Source organism: Syngnathoides biaculeatus, chromosome 8, assembly GCF_019802595.1.
Source record: "Syngnathoides biaculeatus isolate LvHL_M chromosome 8, ASM1980259v1, whole genome shotgun sequence".
NCBI lineage: Eukaryota > Metazoa > Chordata > Actinopteri > Syngnathiformes > Syngnathidae > Syngnathoides > Syngnathoides biaculeatus.
In genome coordinates, this window is record NC_084647.1 from 28124003 (window position 1) to 28143544 (window position 19542).

Here is a 19542-nt window from a genome sequence, read left to right on the forward strand (position 1 = left end):
CCCCGTTGTGACGGCCAGCGTTCCTCTGCCACTACAACCAAGTCAAGTCTTGTTTGGCCATTTATCCGTGGGCCCCGCGTGGTGGCCAGAGGAGCCACCCAAGTAGAGCGCAGGTTTCTGCCTCACGCTACACTCCGCCCAAGCCACACCAAGCAAAATCCGCCAGTTAACTCATTATATATCACCCATGTTTGCCAGTTCACCTTCACAATTCCGTGTAAACTTTGCCACCCTCGTATCCATGCCTACAGAGCCTGTTTGACAGCAGGTTGAGGAGGCACCTATTGACCCCCAGCCGCCTCTTGCTCCTGTCTTGGCAGCGCGTGACCTCCAGCTGGTTCTTGCTCCTGTCTCGGCGGCACCTAACCCCCAGCCACCTCTTGCTCCTGTCTCGGCATCACCTGATCCTCAGCCTCCTCTTGCTACTCTCACAGCGGCGCCTGATCCCCAGCCGCCCTTGCTCATGCCTCGGTGGCGATCAACCCCAAGCCAGCTCTTGCTCATGCCTCGGTAGCGACTGACGCCAGGCCGTCTCTTGCTCATGCCTCGGTGGCGACCAACCCAAGCCGCCTCTTGCTCATGCCTTGGTAGAGACCGATCCCAAGCCAACTATTGACACAAACCAGTTTAATCTGTAGCCCGGTCACAAGTCCGGATAAAGGCTGAGGGTTGCGTCAGGAAGGATATCCAGTGTAAAACTGTGCCAAAGAAATATGAGTGTTCATCTAAAGAAAACCATAGCCAATCGGTCATGGCCCGGGTTAACAACGCCCGCCCTGGTTAACCTGCAGCGCTTCAGTAGAAATTCAGCTACTGTGGGTGCTGAGATTCGACTTCCCGACAGATGCTCCTCTCCAGTACCCCTGAGTTGACCTTACCAGGGAGGCTGAAGACTGTGATCTCCCTGTAATTGGAACACACCCTTCCGTCCCCTTTTTCAAGAAGGGGAATCGGAGTGTGTGAAATCTGCCAATCCAGAGGCAGTGTTCCCGATGTCCATGCAATGTTGCAGAGGCATGTCAACCCGGGTAGCCCCACAATATCTACAGTGTTGAGGAAGTCCTGGCAAAGCTCATCCACCCCCAGGGCCTTGCAACAGAGGAGCTTTTTAACCATCTCACTGACCTCACCCACAGAGATGGGGAGTCTGCCTCAGAGAACCTAGATTTTGCTTCCTCATGGGTAGGCATGTCAGTGGAATTGAGGTCTTCAAAGTATTTTCCGCACCGACTCACAATGTTCTGCGTAGAGGTGAACAGCGCCCCATCCTCTCTATACATTTATTAATGGTGCACTGTTTCCCCCTTCTGTGACCCAGGGCGGTGGACCAGAATTTCCTTGAAGGCATCAAAAACTTATTCTCCATGCCCTCATCGAACTCCTCCCATACCTGGGTTTTGCCTCAGCGACCATCAAAGCTGCATTCCACATGGCCAGCCAGCAAGCATCATCTCCCACTGGTCAAAAATGCCTTCTCCCACTAGTCAAAAATGCCTTATGGGCCTCCTTCTTCAGCTTGACTGCATCCCTCACTGTTGGTGTCCATCAACATCCCGCCGCGAGAGGCACAGACCACCTTACGGCCACACCTCCAGTCAACTTTCTCAATAATGGAGGCACGGAACATTTACCACTTGGACTTTCCACTCGGTTCCACCAAAACATGAGCAAAGTTCTTTCGGAGGTGGGAGTTGAAACTCCTTCTGCAGGGGAAGCCAGCCGTTCCAAGTCTACCCACACAATATGTTTGGGCCTACCACGTTGGACAGGCATCTTCCCCCACCATCGGAGCCAACTTCCCAAAAGGTGGTGATCAATTCACAGCTCTGCTCCTCTCTTCACTCGACTGTCCAAGACAAATGCCCCTCAGGTTCTTATCGTGGGTGGGTCGCGGGGCGTTCTTTCCAATCATGTCCTTTCAGGTTACACTGTCATTGCCCACATGGGGATTGAAGTCCCCCAGCATAATGATGGAATCCCCAGAGGGAGGGCTCTCCAGTACTCCCTGTAAGAACTCCAAAAAGGGTGGGTACTCTGAACTAAGTAAGGACCTGTCCCCCCACCTGAAGGCGGAGGGAGGCTACCCTCTCATCCACTGGGGTGAACCCCAATGTACAGGCGCCGAGCCTGGGGGGCAATAAGTATACCCACACCTGCTCTGTGCCTTTCACCATGGGCAACTCCAGAGTGGAACAAAGTCCAATCCCTCTCAAGAGGACTGGTACCAGAGCCCAAGCAGTGTGTAGAGGTGAGTCAGACTATATCAAGCCGGAACTTGTCGATCACACACCAGCTCGGGCTCCTCCCTTGCCAGAGAGGTGACATTCCATGTCCCTAGAGCTACTTTCTGTAGCTGGGGATTGGATCACCAAGGTCCATGCTTTCGGCTCCTGCCCAGCTCACATTGCATCCGACCCTTAAGTCCCCTCTCACAGGTTGTGAACCAATGGGAAGGGCGACCCATGTTTCGGCTGTGGCCGGCGGAGCCCCATGGGGTCAGGCCCGGCCACCGTGCCCTTGCCATTGAGCCCCTTCTCTAGGCTTTGCTCCAGAGAGGGCCCCGGTGACCTACGTCCGGGCAAGGAAAACCCAAATCCATTTCTGTATCCCACCATGGGGGTCTTTTGGCCGTGCTTTGTCTGGTTCCTCACCTTGAACCTGTTTGCCATGAGTGACCCTACCAGGGGCGTGAAACCCCCAACAACTTAGCTCCTGGGATCATCAGGATACACAAACACCTCCACCAAGATAAGGTGACAGCTCAAGGAGGGGCCAATTGAAATCCATCAGTCTGAAAATGTTACAAAGCCATTTCCAAGGCTTTGGGGCTCCAGCAAACCACTGTTAGTCATTATCCACGAATCGAGAAAACTGGGAATAGTGCCAAACCTACCCAGGAGTGGACGACCAACTAAAATTACTCCAAGGATGCCACGACTCATCCAGAAAGTCACAAAAGAACCTAAAAAAAAAATTGAAAGAGCTGCAGGCCTCACTGGCCTCAGTTATGGTCAGTGTTCATGACTACCAGAAGAAAGACACTTCTAACTTGGAATCCTTGAGAGAGTTCCCAGGCAAAAACCCCTGCTGTCGACCAAAAATTCAAAGGCTCGTCTAACATTTGCCAAAAAAACCCCCCAAAAACATGATGACTCTAAAGGCTTTTGGCGAAACAGTTTGTGGGCTGACGACTCAAAAATTGAACCTTTTGGAACATGTGGGGCTTGTTACATATACACATACATATGATGTAAAAATGGCAAAGCATGTGAGAAAAACATTATGCTAACAGTGAAGCATGATGGTGGCATTGTGATGGTCTGGGGCAGCTTTGCTTTAATTTATGGAACAATGAATTTTGCTATGTACCAGAAAGCTGAAGGAGAACGTCCGGCCATCAGTTCGTGCCCTCAAATTCAAGCGCTCTTGGACCATATGGCCGGACAATGATCTTAAACACACCGGTCTGTCAATCTATGAAAAGCTAAAAAATAAAAAGAAACAAAGGTTTTGCAGTGGCCAAGTGAATGTCTGGATTTAAATCCAATTGAGATGCCTTGAAGTGACCTTAAACATCATTCTTGCAATAAAACCCTCCAGTTTGGTGGAGTTGAAACAATTCTGCAAAGATTTCCTCCAGAGCGATGTGAAAGACTTAATAGATTGAATTGTCATTGGAATACTCTAAACTGCCCCAAAAGTTTTTCCAATTGGATTGAGCTCAGAACTTCCATTCATCCATTATCAAAGCCGCTTATCCTCACAGGGGTCACAGGAGAGCCGAAGCCTATCACAGCTAGTTTCAGGCAAGACTACACCCTGAACTTGTCGCCAGTCAGTCGCAAGGCAGTTATCAACACAATCACTGAGTGGGTATTGATCCAACACTGTCTGCACCAAAATCAGGCGTGTGTACCACTACACCATCAGTGACTCTGAGATCAGGACTTATTGTGCGATATTTTAAAACATTTTTTTCTTTTTAACCATAACATTGTGCTTTTGGATGTCTGATTTGGGTCCTTGTCATGCTGGAATACCCCTTATTTTTGCCTCCCATGTTTTCCTTCACTGGATAAGACATTTTTGCAGATCACGTGATCATTTTATAATTTCATGATAACTATGACACAGTAAAACCCTCCAGTGTCAGATGTGGAAAAGCAGCCCCACAAGCATTTTGGATTCTCCACCCTGCTCAAATGTTGAGAGGGTGTTCTTTTTCTTAAAGACACTGCCTATAAACATACTGTTTGCATGCATTAGTAGAAAGCTCTGTTTTTCATCTGTCCAAAAAATATTATAGTTTTCTATCTTTTATCAAACAAATTTCCATCCATCCATCCATTTTCTTCGCCGCTTATCCTCACAAGGGTCGCGGGGAGTGCTGGAGCCTGTCCCAGCTGTGGGACCCACTGGGCAGAAGGCAAGGTACACCCTGAGCTGGTTGCCAGCCAATCGCAGAGCACATAGAGACAAACAGCCGCACTCACAAAATCACACCTAGGGGCAATTTAGAGTATCCAATTAATGTTGCGTTTTTTTGGGATGTGGGGGGAACCTGGACCGCCCGGAGAAAACCCACGCAGGCATGGGGAGAACATTCAAACTACACACAAGTGGGTCCGGGATTGAACCCAGGACCTCAGAACTGTGAGGCCAACGCTTTCCAGCTGATCCACCGTGCCATCAAACAAATTTTCTCAAGAAAAATGTTATTTCCCTTGATTTCCTTTATTCAGGCGATATTCCACTTTTAGAACTGAAATGTCAAAATGTTGAGCAAGATTGTATGAGTAAATTGAGTTACAAGCTTCTTCATTCTTTTAGCACTTCACATATTCCACACTGATCTCTTTGTTTTTCATTCTTAAGTGGAAGAATCTGACATTGTAGACTTGGAGAAGCACTATTGGCTGCTGAAAGCACAATCAAGAACTGGCCGCTTTGACTTGGAAACTTTTGTCCCACTGGTCTCGCCTCCAATCCATATCTCCATATGTGAAGGTTGGTGTAATATTTCTCTCATGTTAGTAATTAAGAATTAAACACTGTATTTTCTAGACAATAAGCTGCTACTTTTTCGGGCGCCGTGAATCCCACTACCTGTATTCTGATGTGGTTAAAATGTTGTTTTTCTTGCGGTCATGAGTCTAAAACTACAACAAAAAATTGTTCGAATGAAAATGTTCAGACATGGCCGTTCCCTAGAATTCACTGTGGTTTGGGCCTGTGCAGAGGTTTCCATTGTGGAGAAGAAGGAGACTTCACTTTCAACAGCCAGCAAACAAAAAGACTCTACCTCGATTGGCCGGAGAAGAAGACTCTACCTCAATTGGCCGGAGAAGAAGACTCTACCTAATTGGCCGGAGAAGACACCGCATGTTTTGGTGCTCTGAAAGCAGGATGCTGCATGACACTCACAAACATAAAATATATATTTTTATTGATCCATCCATTTTCTTAGCCTATCCCTGCTGTCATCGTGCAGGAGGAGGGGTACACCTTGAACAACTTGCCAGCTAATAGGGCACATGGAGACAACGGTCACACTCACAATCACACCTTGGGGCAATTTGGAGTCTCCAATGAATGGCTGTTTTGGGGATGTGGGAGGAAACTGGAGTGCCCGGAGAAAACCCACCCAGGGGAGAACATGCAAACGACACAGAGCGGGGCCAGGATTTGAACTCCAGTCCTCAGAACTGTGAACCAGACTCTCTACAGCTGCGCCACCTTACCACCCATTTTTAATTAATCTAAAAATCTTTCACAAAAATTTGAATAATCTTTCACAAAAAGTGGCCGCATGAGAAGTTCTTCAATGGATTTTAAATGCATGAAGCAACGTGACATTGAAAAATTTGGACAAGATGGCGTCGCGCACGGGTGCAGTGGCTCTTTGCTCTCGATTTTGTTTCTTTTTCTTTATTTTGGCAATATTTGTGCAATGTTGTAAGGCCACATTCAACTATAGCTTTCAGAACCTCATTGAGCTGGGATTGAAGCATAGTTTATCAATCACCAACAAATATCAAAAGAAAACATCAACATCAAGGACAACATCCTGAGGCCATCCGGATCTCCGTGGATAGCCGGTCTACCCAGCAAGCGACAGAGAAGGTGGAGGGAACGTAAGCAAAAGCGAGGATGTCTGTCGGACCTAGCAGCTAAGCTAAGGAAGCAATCTCACAGACCACCGCTACCAGGCATCTTTCTGACCAAGGCAAGATCCATTACCTACAAAGTGGATGAATTGGAATTACAAATTTTTTTGGGGCAAATTTCAATCAGGTTTCCAAACTCACAGTACAGAATCTGCTCTTATCAAAGTGCTAAATGATATAAGATTGAATACAGACTCAGGAAAGGTGTCAATTTTGGTCTTATTAGATCAAAGCGTGGCTTTTGATACGGTAGATCACGATATACTGCTAAACAGGTTGGAAATGTGGGTAGGACTAAATGGAATGGTCCTTAAATGGTTTAGGTCCTATCTGGAGGAAAGGAGCTACTTTGTGACCATTGAAGGTGCTCGGTCTCAGCAAATGTCAATGACCTATTGGGTCCCTCAAGGGTCAGTTCTTGGACTGCTCCTGTTCAGCCTGTATATGCTAACTTTGGGTCAAAATTCTTTACTTTAATTTTGACTACCATAACTATGTAGATGACACAGGTATATTTAGCAGCGTCTCCAGATGACTACAGTTCAATTGAGATATTGTGCCACTGTCTAAATCAGATGAATCCAGATAAATAACTGGATGAGTCAACATTTTCTTCAACTAAATCACAACAAAACTGAGACAATTTTTTTTAGCAATAAAGAAAAGAGAATTGCTGTTAGTAAACACCTGGACTATCTAAAGTGGGGGCGACATCCCTATGAACATTCTAAAATAGATATTGTAATGTAAAATACATATAACAGTATTCACTTCAATGTCTATACGAAAAAAAAAAGTGAGCGGAGAGCGCGTCATCCATGCACAAAGTTGCGCAATTGAGTGTCCCTCGACATCCAAGTGGTCGCCATATTAGTCGCGTCCTCCGTCCGATCCACTTCCGCGGCGGAGATGAGCCATCGCGGCTCATCGCAGCCGGCCGGTGTGGCTTATGACAGAGCCGAGCGGTGATGCTTTGTGTTCACAGTCGAGCCCGCGCGCTTCATGCACGCACTCAACTGAGTAAAGCATTCACGGCTGGATTCTGCAGAGCCGCCCCCGTCGCAAAGCCCGACGCACAGCCTTCGCGGAAGATGTGACCGCCGAACGCGGCGCCTCAGCCGGTGTGGCTGAGTAACAGCCGCCGTGGTATATAAGGAGGGGGTGGGGCTGAGCTATGTTGCTTTTAGGGGTATGTTCAAAGTCGCCGCAGTACACGACGAGCACTTTCGAGACGAGGCTGAGTGAGACATTGTTAGCTGGGCGACGCGCACATCGACATATTTCATACGCGGATCTTTTGTTACGTTATGAGAGAGACCGATTACGTGGTCCGCCCCAAACTTTTTTTTTTTTTTTTTTTTTAGTAGCTGTATACACACCTACCTGTTATTTGGAACCAACGAAGCTCTTGTCCTCTGTACCCATGCAATCCATTTTTCACAACGAACAGGGTCTCTTTCAAACTTATGAAGGGTAATTCCATTCTCCCGAGTGTTCAAGCAATGTCCAGCAATGCAATGAGCCGGCATTTTGGCTAACACGAAGGAACAACGAGCTACCTTCCCGGAGGTAAAACTAATGGAAACAAACGAGTCCACTAGGGGGCGCCTCTGTCTTGTACGTCACTTCCTGCTTCTTCTCGAAAACAAATCCCTCGAGAGGATTTTCATGGCAGGAGCTACAAAAAGCTGTATATGTCAAAATCATGTTTTGTGGTGAAAAAACACATGGGACCATATTGGCTGTGGGGTTTTCATTACTAATATACCAAAAATCATCCGTTTGACGACACTTGACCTTTAAAAACCAAAGATCAAGTCTGAAACCTTGGTGTTCTAATTGATTCCGATCTGACTTTCAACAATCATATCAAATCAATCACAAAAACTGCCTTCCACCATCTGAAAAACCTATCGAGAGTGAAGTCTTGTATGAGTCAAGAAGCTCATCCATGGCTTTTATCTCAAGTAGACTTGACTAGTGTAATGGTCTTCTGACTGGATTCTCCAAAAAAAGAGGATTCAACAGCTACAGCTCATTTAGAATGCTGCAGCTCGCGTTCTGACCAAAACAATGCAGTCAGAGCATATAACTCCAATCCGAAAGTCCTTGCACTGGCTTCCAGCAACTTTAGAATAGATTTTAAAGTTCTGCTACTGGTCTATAAATCACTAAATGACTTAAGTCCTGAATACGTGAAAGAAATGCTTACGGAATACAAACCCAGTAGAGATCTGAGATCGAATGATTTAGGTCAAATAGTGGAGCGCAGAGTCCAAAGCAAACAAGGTGAAGGAGCATTGAGCTATTATGCTGCACAAAAATGAATAAGTTGCCAACAGAGGTGAGGTCAGCCCCAAAGTGTGAATGTTTTTAAATCCAGGTTGAAAACTTCTTTTTTTCGTCATGCTTTTTCAACTATATCCACTTTTTGATCACTGTATGCGGTTTTAACTCTTTTTTTTTTTCAATATTTTGTTTGTCATTTTTATTGTTTTTATCCCATTTTAAATATTTTATCTCTTTGTTTTCAAATGCCTTTAATCATGTAAAGCACATTGAGTGACCTCATGTATGAAGTGGGCTCTTGTTGGAGGAGGTTCTTTCGGGTCCTTCTGTGTGTTTGTCCAATTCTAGGTTCAGTCAATAACTGGACTCCAGCGTCGTGAAATGTGACAAACACTTCAATGAATGAACAGAGCGCTCTGTGACACACAGTGTGACACAGACAAAAGCTGTCGTCTGACACCGAGTGTGTGTGTGTGTGTGTGTGGTGTGTGTGTGTGTGTGTGAAAGCAGAACAAATATTATATAGGCAATGTTGGAAAGCTGCCGTTGGCAAACAAGTCTCAAAACAGGATCTAATTGATGTGACGAGACACCCAAGGCCATTGAGTCTGCTGAGAACCACCTCTGTTGTGACAATACACTCAAGACAGGTGCCTGCGAAAAAAAACAACTCTATTTTGGCTAGTCACACAAGGCTAAAGCCTGCTGAAAAACAACTCCATTTAAGGCAGTTCCTGGAACCCGGGTATTAGCGCAGGTTGCTGTCCTAACATAACCTTTCACGATACAAATAAATTTGCTTTGCTTTGCTGTGCTTCATCACAAAGTCGTGGATACAGCCGCGAATCCCTGATGCTGCAGTCTCGCTAGCAGACCTGACACTACATCGGCAGGACAAAACCGATGTCTCCGGTAAGAAAAAAGGAGAACTGCTTTGTCTTTATGTGTACTACGACTGATGTTCTCACAGCAGGATCATCGACACCCACTGCTGCAATGATTTGGAGATCCTTGCAGACCCCTTTATCTACCAATGAACTAACTAGTAGTTGTGGTAGCTCTATATTTCCCCCCAGATGCTAATCTCAACACAGCACTTAGCTGTCTGCTCTTGACTGTAAACAAACAGCAGATCGCCCACCCCGACGGAGTATTTATTGTTGCTGGTGACTTCAATCAAGCGTGTATTATGACTGTCTTACCCAAAGTTGGCCAGTATGTGGAGTGTCTCCCCAGAGGAGACAAAATCCTGGATCATGTTTACTCCAACATTAAACATGCATAAGTGCCGCCCCCTCCCCCATCTTGCTGGATCCGATCATGTTTGCGTCGCCCCCCCCATTCACCCCCCTGCAAAAACAAACAAGCCCTCAAACAAAGACAATTATGGGTTTTCCCCAACCAAAAACCCTGCATGAACCGAAGGAGTACGGCACTCCTGAGATGCCACAACACTGCCTTCAAGTCAGGGGACAAGGCACAGTACTGCGCTGCCAGAACTGACTTAAAGAGAGGCATCAAAGTGGCCAAGGCGACCTACAAGAAGAACATTGAGAAGAGCTTGACAGAAAATATCTCAAAAGAGATGTGGGAGGGATTATGACACATCACAAACTACAACAAAAATAACCAAAAACGCCTCGCTGACAGAGAAACTAAACCATTTCTTTGCCTGTTTTGAGACTGACAGACCAATTCAGTCTTACCACCACCACCTCCCATCAGTAGCACACTGACACATCAGGAGCATGAAGTGAGACGTGTGCTCAGGATTATAAACACCAGGAAGGCTGCTGGCCCAGATGGAGTGCCGGGGAAGGTACTGGAAATCTGTGATCATCAGCTGAACAATGTTTTTACAAAAATCTACAATAGCTCCCTGCATCAATCAACCATTCCCTCCGGCCTGAAACATGCCACAATCATCCCCGTCCCACCAAAAAATCAGCCATTGACAGTCTAAATGATGACAGGGCTATGGCACTCACACCTGTGAACATGAAGTGCGTTGAGTCGAGTTGCACGTCACATAAGGGTCTAGCTCCCTCCCTCTTTTGACCACTAGCAGTTTGCCAACCGAGGAAACCAGTCCACCAAGGATGCGATCGCAATAGCTCTCCACACTGCACTGAGTCACCTGGAACAACAAGGGAAGTATGTGAGGATTCGCTTCATGGAATTTAGTTCAGCCTTTGATAGTATCATCCCAGGTATCCTAGTTAACAAACTCTCCTTCCTTGGACTATCTCCTTTCATCTGCTGGTAGATTAAAGGCTTCCTCACAAACTGTCCACGGTCTGTCGGACTTGGGCCACACCTCTCTTGTTCAATCTTCCTCAGCACCGCATACCCCCCAAGGTTGTCTACTGAGACCTCTGCTATACCCTCTGTACAGATATGAGTGCATACCAGCCCATCCCAGCAACTCCATTATCGAGTTTGCTGATACCACTGTGATTGGGCTCATCTAAAAAAGAGATGATTCTTCCTCCAGAGATGAGACTGGAAAATTGCCAAAGTAGTGTTCTGCAAACAACCTCATACTGAACACCACAAAGATTAAGGAAATTATCCTGGACTTCCGGAAGTGTGGCATGGACCCGGTCCCTCTGTTCATCAATGGGGAATGTGTGGAGATGGTCCAATCCTTCAGATTTCTGGGAACCTACATCACAAACAAACTCACCTTGACTGTAAATACTACGGCGGTGGTGGAAAAATGCCCAGCAGCGACTCTACTTCCTGAGAGTGCTCAGGTCAAATAACTTGAAAGCTAAGATCCTGCTGTCTTTCTACAGAACCACCGTGGTGCACAATCTCGCATACAGCATCATAATGTGGTATGCTGGATATACAGCAGAGGAGAGAAAAGCTCTGCAAAGGGTGATCAACGATGCCCAGAAGATCACCGGTGTGCTCTCTGCCCTCCTGAGAGGACATTGCCAACTCCCGCTATCACAGCAGAGCTACTAACATCGTAAAGTACTATTCACATCCTGGGAACCACCTGTTTAACAGACTGCCCTCTAGCAGGCATTCCAGGTCCCACAAAACATCGATAAGCAGACTCAAAGACAACTTTTTCCTCGAGCCATCAACTGCTTGAACTTAAAACCACTAAACCAGTGGTTCCCAATGTCAACCTGGGCCCGGACCCCCAGTGAGACGTTCAAAACCTCCCGGACCCCCAACCTCAACTTTCGGCAATAATGTAGTGCTGGACACAGTTATGCCATTCGGGTACAAAGAAATACTCAATTTTAGTGGCTCACGTGCTCTTGCTTTTTATTTTTGCACAATAAATCAAAACTTGGTTCAACATTGGAAAGGGCAATTCTCACATCATAATTAGCTTCCAGACGATTTCATTTTTTCGTCTTCACATCTAATAGAGTTGAAAACCCCGCCTCACACTTGTACGTAGTAACGAAGGGAACATAGTATTCCACGGCTGATTTGGCGAGTTTTGGGAACAGTTCCAAACCCTCGCACCAAAAGGTGCTGTTTGACTTGTTCTCAAATTGTTGACGGATGGCTTCTGAATGATGGAGTTCGATGAGTTCTTCCTTTCTGTCATCGTGCATTGTGTCAAGATTGAAGCCAAAAGGATCTTGAACCCATGATTCTTCTTTTCCAGACAATTCATCAGGTGTAAAGTAGTGGTGAAAACTTCGCCGCAGTGCTTTCAAATGCTGCTGAATTTTTTTTTTTGATATCAGCTTCTCTCAGATCGAGGCTGTCAAGTTCTGGGAAATTAGCAGAGTTATCATTTCCCACTCATTTCTCCCATAAAGCCTAGTTCTCCAGAAAAACTTAGAAAAATATGTTATTATTACTCTGTCTCAGACATTGTGCTGCGGACCGCCTGGAAGGACGTTTTTCACCCCCTGGGGGTTCGTGGACCCCACTTTGGGGAACCACTCCACTAAACAGTACTGTAATGTAAAATTATGCAACTGCACTTTTGTTTGCTTTTGCTACAGAGAGTGACCTACAAGAGCGGAGGTAGGAGCATGCAGGTGGATTTTGTGCAGACAATGTAATTTAAATTAGGTTACTGATTGTATGGTTGTGGTGGGAGAGAGTGTAGGTCGACAGCATAGGATGATAGTGTAAAGGATGACTATGGTAGCGGGTAGAAAGATTAAGAAGACAAAGGTAGAGCAGAGAATCAAGTGGTGGAAGTTGAGGAAGGAAGAATGTCATGTGGCCTTTCGGAACGAGGTGAGACAGGCTCTAGATGGACAGGGAAAACTCCCGGTAGACTGGAATACTACTGCTAAGGTACTCAGAGAGGCAGGCAGCAGAGTACTTGGGGTGCCTTCTGGTAGGAAAGGGGAGAGGGAGACTTGCTGGCGGAACTCCAAAATACAGGAAGTCATCCATGGAAAGGGATTAGCAAAGAAGAAGTGAGACATGGAGAGGACTAAGGTGAGGCAGAAAGAATACATTGAGATGCGACGTGGGGCAAATGTAGAGGTGGCAAAGGCTAAACAAGAGGCATATGACATGTACACCAGGTTGGATACGAAAGAGGGAGAAAAGGATCTCTACATGTTGGCCAGACAGAGGGATAGATATCGAAAGGATGTGCAGCAAGTAAAGCTGATCAAGGACAGCGATGGAAATTTGTTTACTGATTCCAGTGGTAGATGGAAAGAGTACTTTGAGAAGTTAATGAATGAAGAGAGAAGGTAGAGTTGAAGAGGCAAGCGTAAATGACCAGGAAGTGGCAGAGACTAGCAAGGGGGAAGTTAGAAAGGCACTGGACAGAATGAAAAATGGAAAGACAGTTGATCCTGCTTACATACCAGTGGAGGTATGGAAGCCATTTGGAGAGGTGGCTGTTGAGTTTTTGACCAATCTATTCAATAGAATAATAGCAGGAGAGAAGATTCCACAAGAATGGCTGAAAAGTGTGCTAGTCCCCATTGTTAAGAACAAAGACGATGTTCAGAGTTGTGGAAACTATTGAGGAATAAAGATGATGAGCCACACAATGATTTTATGGGAAAAAGTAGTGAAGGCTACACTCAGGACAGAAGTAAGTATCTGCGAGCAACAGTATAGTTTCATGCCAAGAAAGAGTACCACAGATGCATAAATGACCAGGAAGTGGCAGAGACTAGCAAGGGGGAAGTTGGAAAGGCACTGGACAGAATGAAAAATGGAAAGACAGTTGATCCTGATGACATACCAGTGGAGGTATGGAAGCCATTTGGAGAGGTGGCTGTGGAGTTTTTGACCAATCTATTCAATAGAATAATAGCAGGAGAGAAGATTCCAGAAGAATGGCGGAAAAATGTGCTAGTCCCCATTGTTAAGAACAAAGGCGATCTTCAGAGTTGTGAAAACTATAGAGGAATAAAGATGATGAGCCACAAAATGACGTTATGGGAAAGAGTAGTGAAGGCCACTCTCAGGATAGAAGTAAGTATCTGCGAGCAACAGTATAGTTTCATGCCAAGAAAGAGTACCACAGATGCATTATTTGCCTTTAGGATGCTCGTGGAAAAGTACAGAGAAGGTCAGAAGGAGCTACATTGTGTCTTTGTAGACCTAGAGAAAGCCTATGACAGAGTACCAAGAGAGGAACTGTGGTATTGCATGCGCAAGTCTGCTGTGACGGAGAAATATGTTAGAACAGTATGAGTGCAGCAGAACTGCGGTGAGGGGTGCTGTTGGTGTGTCAGAATAATTTAAGGTGGAGGTGGGACTGCATCAGGGATCTGCGCTGAGCCCCTTCCTGTTTGCAGTAGTAATGGATAAGCTGACAGATGAGGTTAGACTGGAATCCCCTATGACTAGATGTTAGACTATGATGTTCGCAGATGATATTGTGATCTGCAGTGAAAGCAGGGAGCAGGTGGAGAAACAATTAGAAAGATGGAGGCACACACTGGAAAGGAGAGGAATGAAGATTAGCTGCAGTAATACAGAATATATGTGCATGAATGTGAGGAGCGCAGGAGGAGGAGTGAAGCTCCAGGGAGAAGAGATAGCGAGGATTGATGACAAATACTTGGGGTCAACAATACAGACCAATGGAGAGTGTGGTAAAGAAGTGAAGAAACGAGTCCAAGCGGGGTGGAACAGTTGGCGGAACGTGTCTGGTGTTCTATGTGACAGAAGAGTCTCTGCTGGGATGAAGGAAAACTGTGGTGAGGCCGGCCATGATGTAGAGATTAGATAGGCTGGCTCTGAAGAAACAACAGGAAGCAGAACTGGAGGTAACACAAGTGAATATGCTGAGGTTCTCACTTGGTGTGAAAAGGTTGGATAGGATTAGAAATTAACTCATTATAGGGACAGCCAAAGTTGTTTTGGAGATAAGGTTAGAGAGAGCAGACTTAGATGGTTTGGACATGTTCAGAGATGAGAGAGTGAGTATATTGGTAGAAGGGTGTTGAGGATGGAGCTGCCAGGCAAAAGGGCAAGAGGAAGACCAAGGAAAAGGCTGATGGATGTTTGTGAGGGAGGACATGAGGACAGTGGGTGTTCGAGAGGATGATGCACGAGATCGACTTGGATGGAAAAAGATGACATGCTGTGGCGACCAGTAATGGGACAAGCCAAAAGCAAAGGAAGAAGAAGACTTTTGTTTGCTTTTCTTTGTTTTAATAATCTTACCAAGGCCTGGACAGGGAGTACAAGACTGTAAAACACACCGTATGCATTTATTTATGTATGTATCTATGTTTAAGTTCTTTAGCATCAACTGTGCCTTGATCATACGTATTTTCTCTATCTTACCTCATACCCAAGATGTTATTTTATTTTCATTTTATTTATTCTATTTTATTTGCACAAGCACCTTGTGGAGAAGCACTCATTTCGTTGTATGCACAATCATATAATGACAATAAAGGCTTTTGATTTGATTTGAAAGAATCTACTCTCACTAAACAAAAGGCTGGACTGCTATGTGAGGAGAATAAAATCCATCATCACTCAGTGATTAAAAGGCTTGACCATTACGTGAAAACAATACAACTTATTCAGTAGTTTGATATGAAAATAACATTGAGAGTGACCGAGAGACCAAAATGATATGCGAGACTTTCTTCGGCTGGCCAACCCTAATATTTTAGAGGATTCAATGAATAGGATGAGGAAGAATTAAAAGAATGACTTTTCTGTTATGTTCGAGCCGTTTTACTGCTTTTACAGTCGCTGTTTGGAAACAAGGCATCTAAATAAATATTTACAAAATATTTCTGTGTGAAGATCTAATTTTTACATTGTACCAGTGCATACTTTATACAGTATATCTCCAGTGTATGATCCGGCGCAGGGTTGTGTATATAAAAAAAAAAAAAAGCCACATAGGGTGGGCATGACCCATTAACCAGTGTGCACGGTCATCCTGAGAATACGGTACAACACTGATAATGATTTTACATGTTTTATTTTTTTTGTACTGTATTGTTTGTTTTTACAGGTTTGTTTTCTGCCTTTGATGAAAATCAGGACAACCACATTGATTTTAAGGAACTATCTTGTGGACTCTCAGCCTGCTGCAGGGGACCTATTGCTGAAAGGCAGAAATGTAAGTCCACCAGTCCATATTTCATATGAAAAACCCTTTTCTCAATAAATTTCTGTATTTTCCATTGTACACTGTTCCCCCGTTATTCGTGGGGGTTACGTTCCTTACAGCTCTGCGGATCATGAAAATCCGCAAAAAAATGGATGCAGTATTAATATGTATGATATTTACCATATTTTTGCAACCATAAGATGCACTTGAAAATCATAAAATGTTTTATCCAAAATGGAAAGCCTATTATGTGCACAATTTTTGTTTGACTTATCCAATGAAGTACACTTGAAGACACTGGTTATACTGTCAACACGTGTGTAAGCGTGTATGTAAGCTACCATATGAATGCACTGATGAGGCAGTGTGGAACAATTGCATTTCACATCTGTAAGCAGAAGAAGCTTACATTCCGCTGCACACTGCCCATATAGATAGACCATTACTGACGATGTTGTACACAAAAAGAAGAAATTGTACACACTCGAGGTCTCACATTGAAACTAAAATGATCACATGACCGCAAACAGAATAGCATAATTAGCAAATAATAAAACAAATAAAAGAATGACTCACAAAATAATAGAGACAAAACATCCCCTTATAATCCTATTTACATCATCTCAACATGCTTTGCGGCACTCCCAGCATGCTATGAGGCACTAAGGACCTCCATAGTGCCGAAAACCATGCTAAGAGCAATGCAATTGTTCCTAACTGCCTCGTGAGCACCATCATATCATAGCTTACATACACCAGCCACTCTCAAAATGTATGGGTGTGGTCAGTCATGCCCGCAGATATAAGTTACAGGTGTGGTCCACAGGTCATGCCCGCAGATATAAAGCTGCATGTATGTGTTCTGTTTGGAATTAGAGTGCACCCCTTTAAGAGTGGAGGAGGGCGGTTGTAGGTAAACTAGGAAGTAGAAGTAAAAGTAAGCTGAGCAGCAGATTGTTGTTAGAGACCGTGTGCTTCTGTGTTTAAAAAAAAGAAAAAAAAAAGACGTCAGGCTGTTGTTCACTGTGCTGGGTCGGTTTTCATGTGCACTCAGAGTGTGCGACGAGTGCACAATTGCACAGTGGCGTAGTTTAAGAGGGTTAGGTTATTTGGTTAAGACTATACAAAATAAGCGATGTCTTTCAATATCTATGTTTTTCTACTCATAACAAATTTTACGCGTGTGATTTTTCGTGCTCGAGTGTGCAAATTTGCGAGTGTGATGGCGCGTGGGCACATCCGCCCCGGTCAAATTACAGTGACTGATACACACTAAAATGCTTGTTGACATGCATGCTAGCAGTGTAACCTGTGCGTTGAAGTGTACTTTGTTGAACAAGTCACACAACATTTCCAAATGTTGGAGCTCAGTGTGCTCATAAGGTGCACCACATTAGACGTGGAACCTTGTCTATTTAAAAGAAAATTTAATACCTCTACGATATACGAATACGTGAAAACAGCTGTAAATTAAAAAATAAATCCGCATGTATTCTTGGCCACGAAGGTTGAACCGCCAATGGCCAAGGGCACACTGTATATATTTGTCTAAAAGTAGTTCTCTCACTGATTTGGCATTTAGTAAATAGAAAGAATTTTGGTAATCCTAAGTAACCTGAAACAGGAAAGGTTTTGTCTGATTTCATGATAGTCAAGGAAAAAAAGCATGCCATTTCATACTCATATAAATTAATTAAGCTAAATACAGTGAATAAAATTTAAGTATTTGAACACCCTGCTATATTGAAAGTTCTCCCAGTTAGAAATCAATGGAGGGGTCTGAAATTTTAATCGTAGGTGCATGTCCACTGTGAGTGAAATAATCTAAAAAGAAAAATCCAGAAATCACAATGTATGTTTTTTTTTTTTTTTTTTTTTTTATGATTTATTTGTGTGATACAGGGAGGCCCTGTAGCTCAGTGGTTAGAGCATTGGTTTGGTAACCCAGGGGTTGTGGGTTCGTATCCCACCGGAGTCTCCACTCCCTGAGAAGGGTTGTGTCAGGAAGGGCATCCGACGTAAAAATTGTGCCAGACAAGTATGTGCGTTCATCTGTGATGACACGCTGTGGCGACCCCGAAAGGGACATGCGGAAAGAAACTTACTATTTGTGTGATACAGCGGCAAATAATTATTTGAACACCTGCGAAAACCAATGTTAATATCTGGTACAGTAGCCTTTGTTTGCAATTACAGAGGTCAAACGTTTCCTGTAATTGTTCACCAGGTTTGCACACACTGCAGGAGGGATTTTGGCCCCCTCCTCCACACAGATTTTCTCTAGCTCAGACAGGTTTTGGGCTGTCGCTGAGAAACACAGAGTTTCGGCTCCCTCCAAATATTTTCGATTGGGTTTAGGTCTGGATACTGGCTAGGCCACGCCAGATCCTTGATATGTTTTTTTACGGAGCCACTTCTTGGTTTTCCTGGCTGTGTGCTTCGGGTCATTATCATGTTGAATATTGTCATGTTGAAAGACCCAGCCACGACCCATCTTCAATACTCTGACTGAGGGAAAGAGGTTGTTCCCCAAAATCTCACAATACATGGCCGTGGTTATCTTCTCCTTAATACATGGCTGTCGTCCTGGCCTATGTGTAGAAAAACAAAACACCCCCAAAGCATGGTATTCCACCCCCATGCTTTACAATCGGGAAGGTGTTCTTGGGATGGAACTGATCATTCGTCTTCCTCCAAAGACGGTTCGTGGAATTATGACCAAAAAGTTCAATTTTGGTCTCATGTGACCACAAAACATTCTCCCATGACTCCTCTGTATCATCCAAATGGCCATTGGCAAACTCAAAACAGGCCTTAACATGTGCTGGTTTAAGCAGGACTTACAAATCAAAGTCGACAGTAATATGTTCCAAGCATTTCACGGAGGACTGCTTTGAAAACCTGGTACAGTGTTCACTTGGCTTCGGTAGCAAGTCAGTACGAACGTGTTCAATTGTTAGTATTGACAAGTATCTACCTCGTTTTAAATGTAAGTACAATACCGATACAGATATATATGTCACCTAATATCTGTATCCGTGTGATGTTTTGGAGTTGACAAAATTTGGACGCTCTATAAAGTTAGTGTACAGTTGATGCTGAGGTCTTCTTGAAATTCGACTACGGCAGTTTTTTTAGGTGCATTATTTAAAATATGGGCTAAATGGATGCAAATAATGCGAAGAATGGGCTATAAACCTGATCATTAAACCCAGAACGATACTGACTGTTTAAATTTTTGTTTTACGCCTCGTCTACTCAGTCTCGAGTACAACAACAGCAAACGACTCACTGTTGTGTTCAAGCAACATCAGACGTTTAAATGTGTTTGAATTATATTATTTCATCAACAAGGCATAGATTTCTTGAGGTGTTTTGGGTGCGAAGTTCCACGTCAACTTCACCAGGTCTCGCTGAATCCTGTCCTTGTGTTGCATTCATCAAGTCAGGTTTGAACGTATATGGTTTAATTACACCTGCACGGGATCTTTTTCGAACTTGGGAAGAATTTGAAAATTCCTCCTATTCAGTTCCTATTTCTTCCAC

General features: G+C 44.4%; 1 protein-coding gene across 1 annotated transcript in view; it reads left to right on the top strand.

Annotated features, from left to right (window-relative positions):
• usp32 (ubiquitin specific peptidase 32) overlaps positions 1 to 19542 on the top strand; it is a 257750-nt gene that overhangs the window by 40860 nt on the left and 197348 nt on the right. Inside the window, exons 7-8 of the mRNA XM_061827750.1 lie at positions 4876 to 5007; positions 15898 to 16005. Coding sequence (XP_061683734.1) covers positions 4876 to 5007; positions 15898 to 16005 — 240 coding nt within the window. The remainder of the gene's footprint in view (positions 1 to 4875; positions 5008 to 15897; positions 16006 to 19542) is intronic.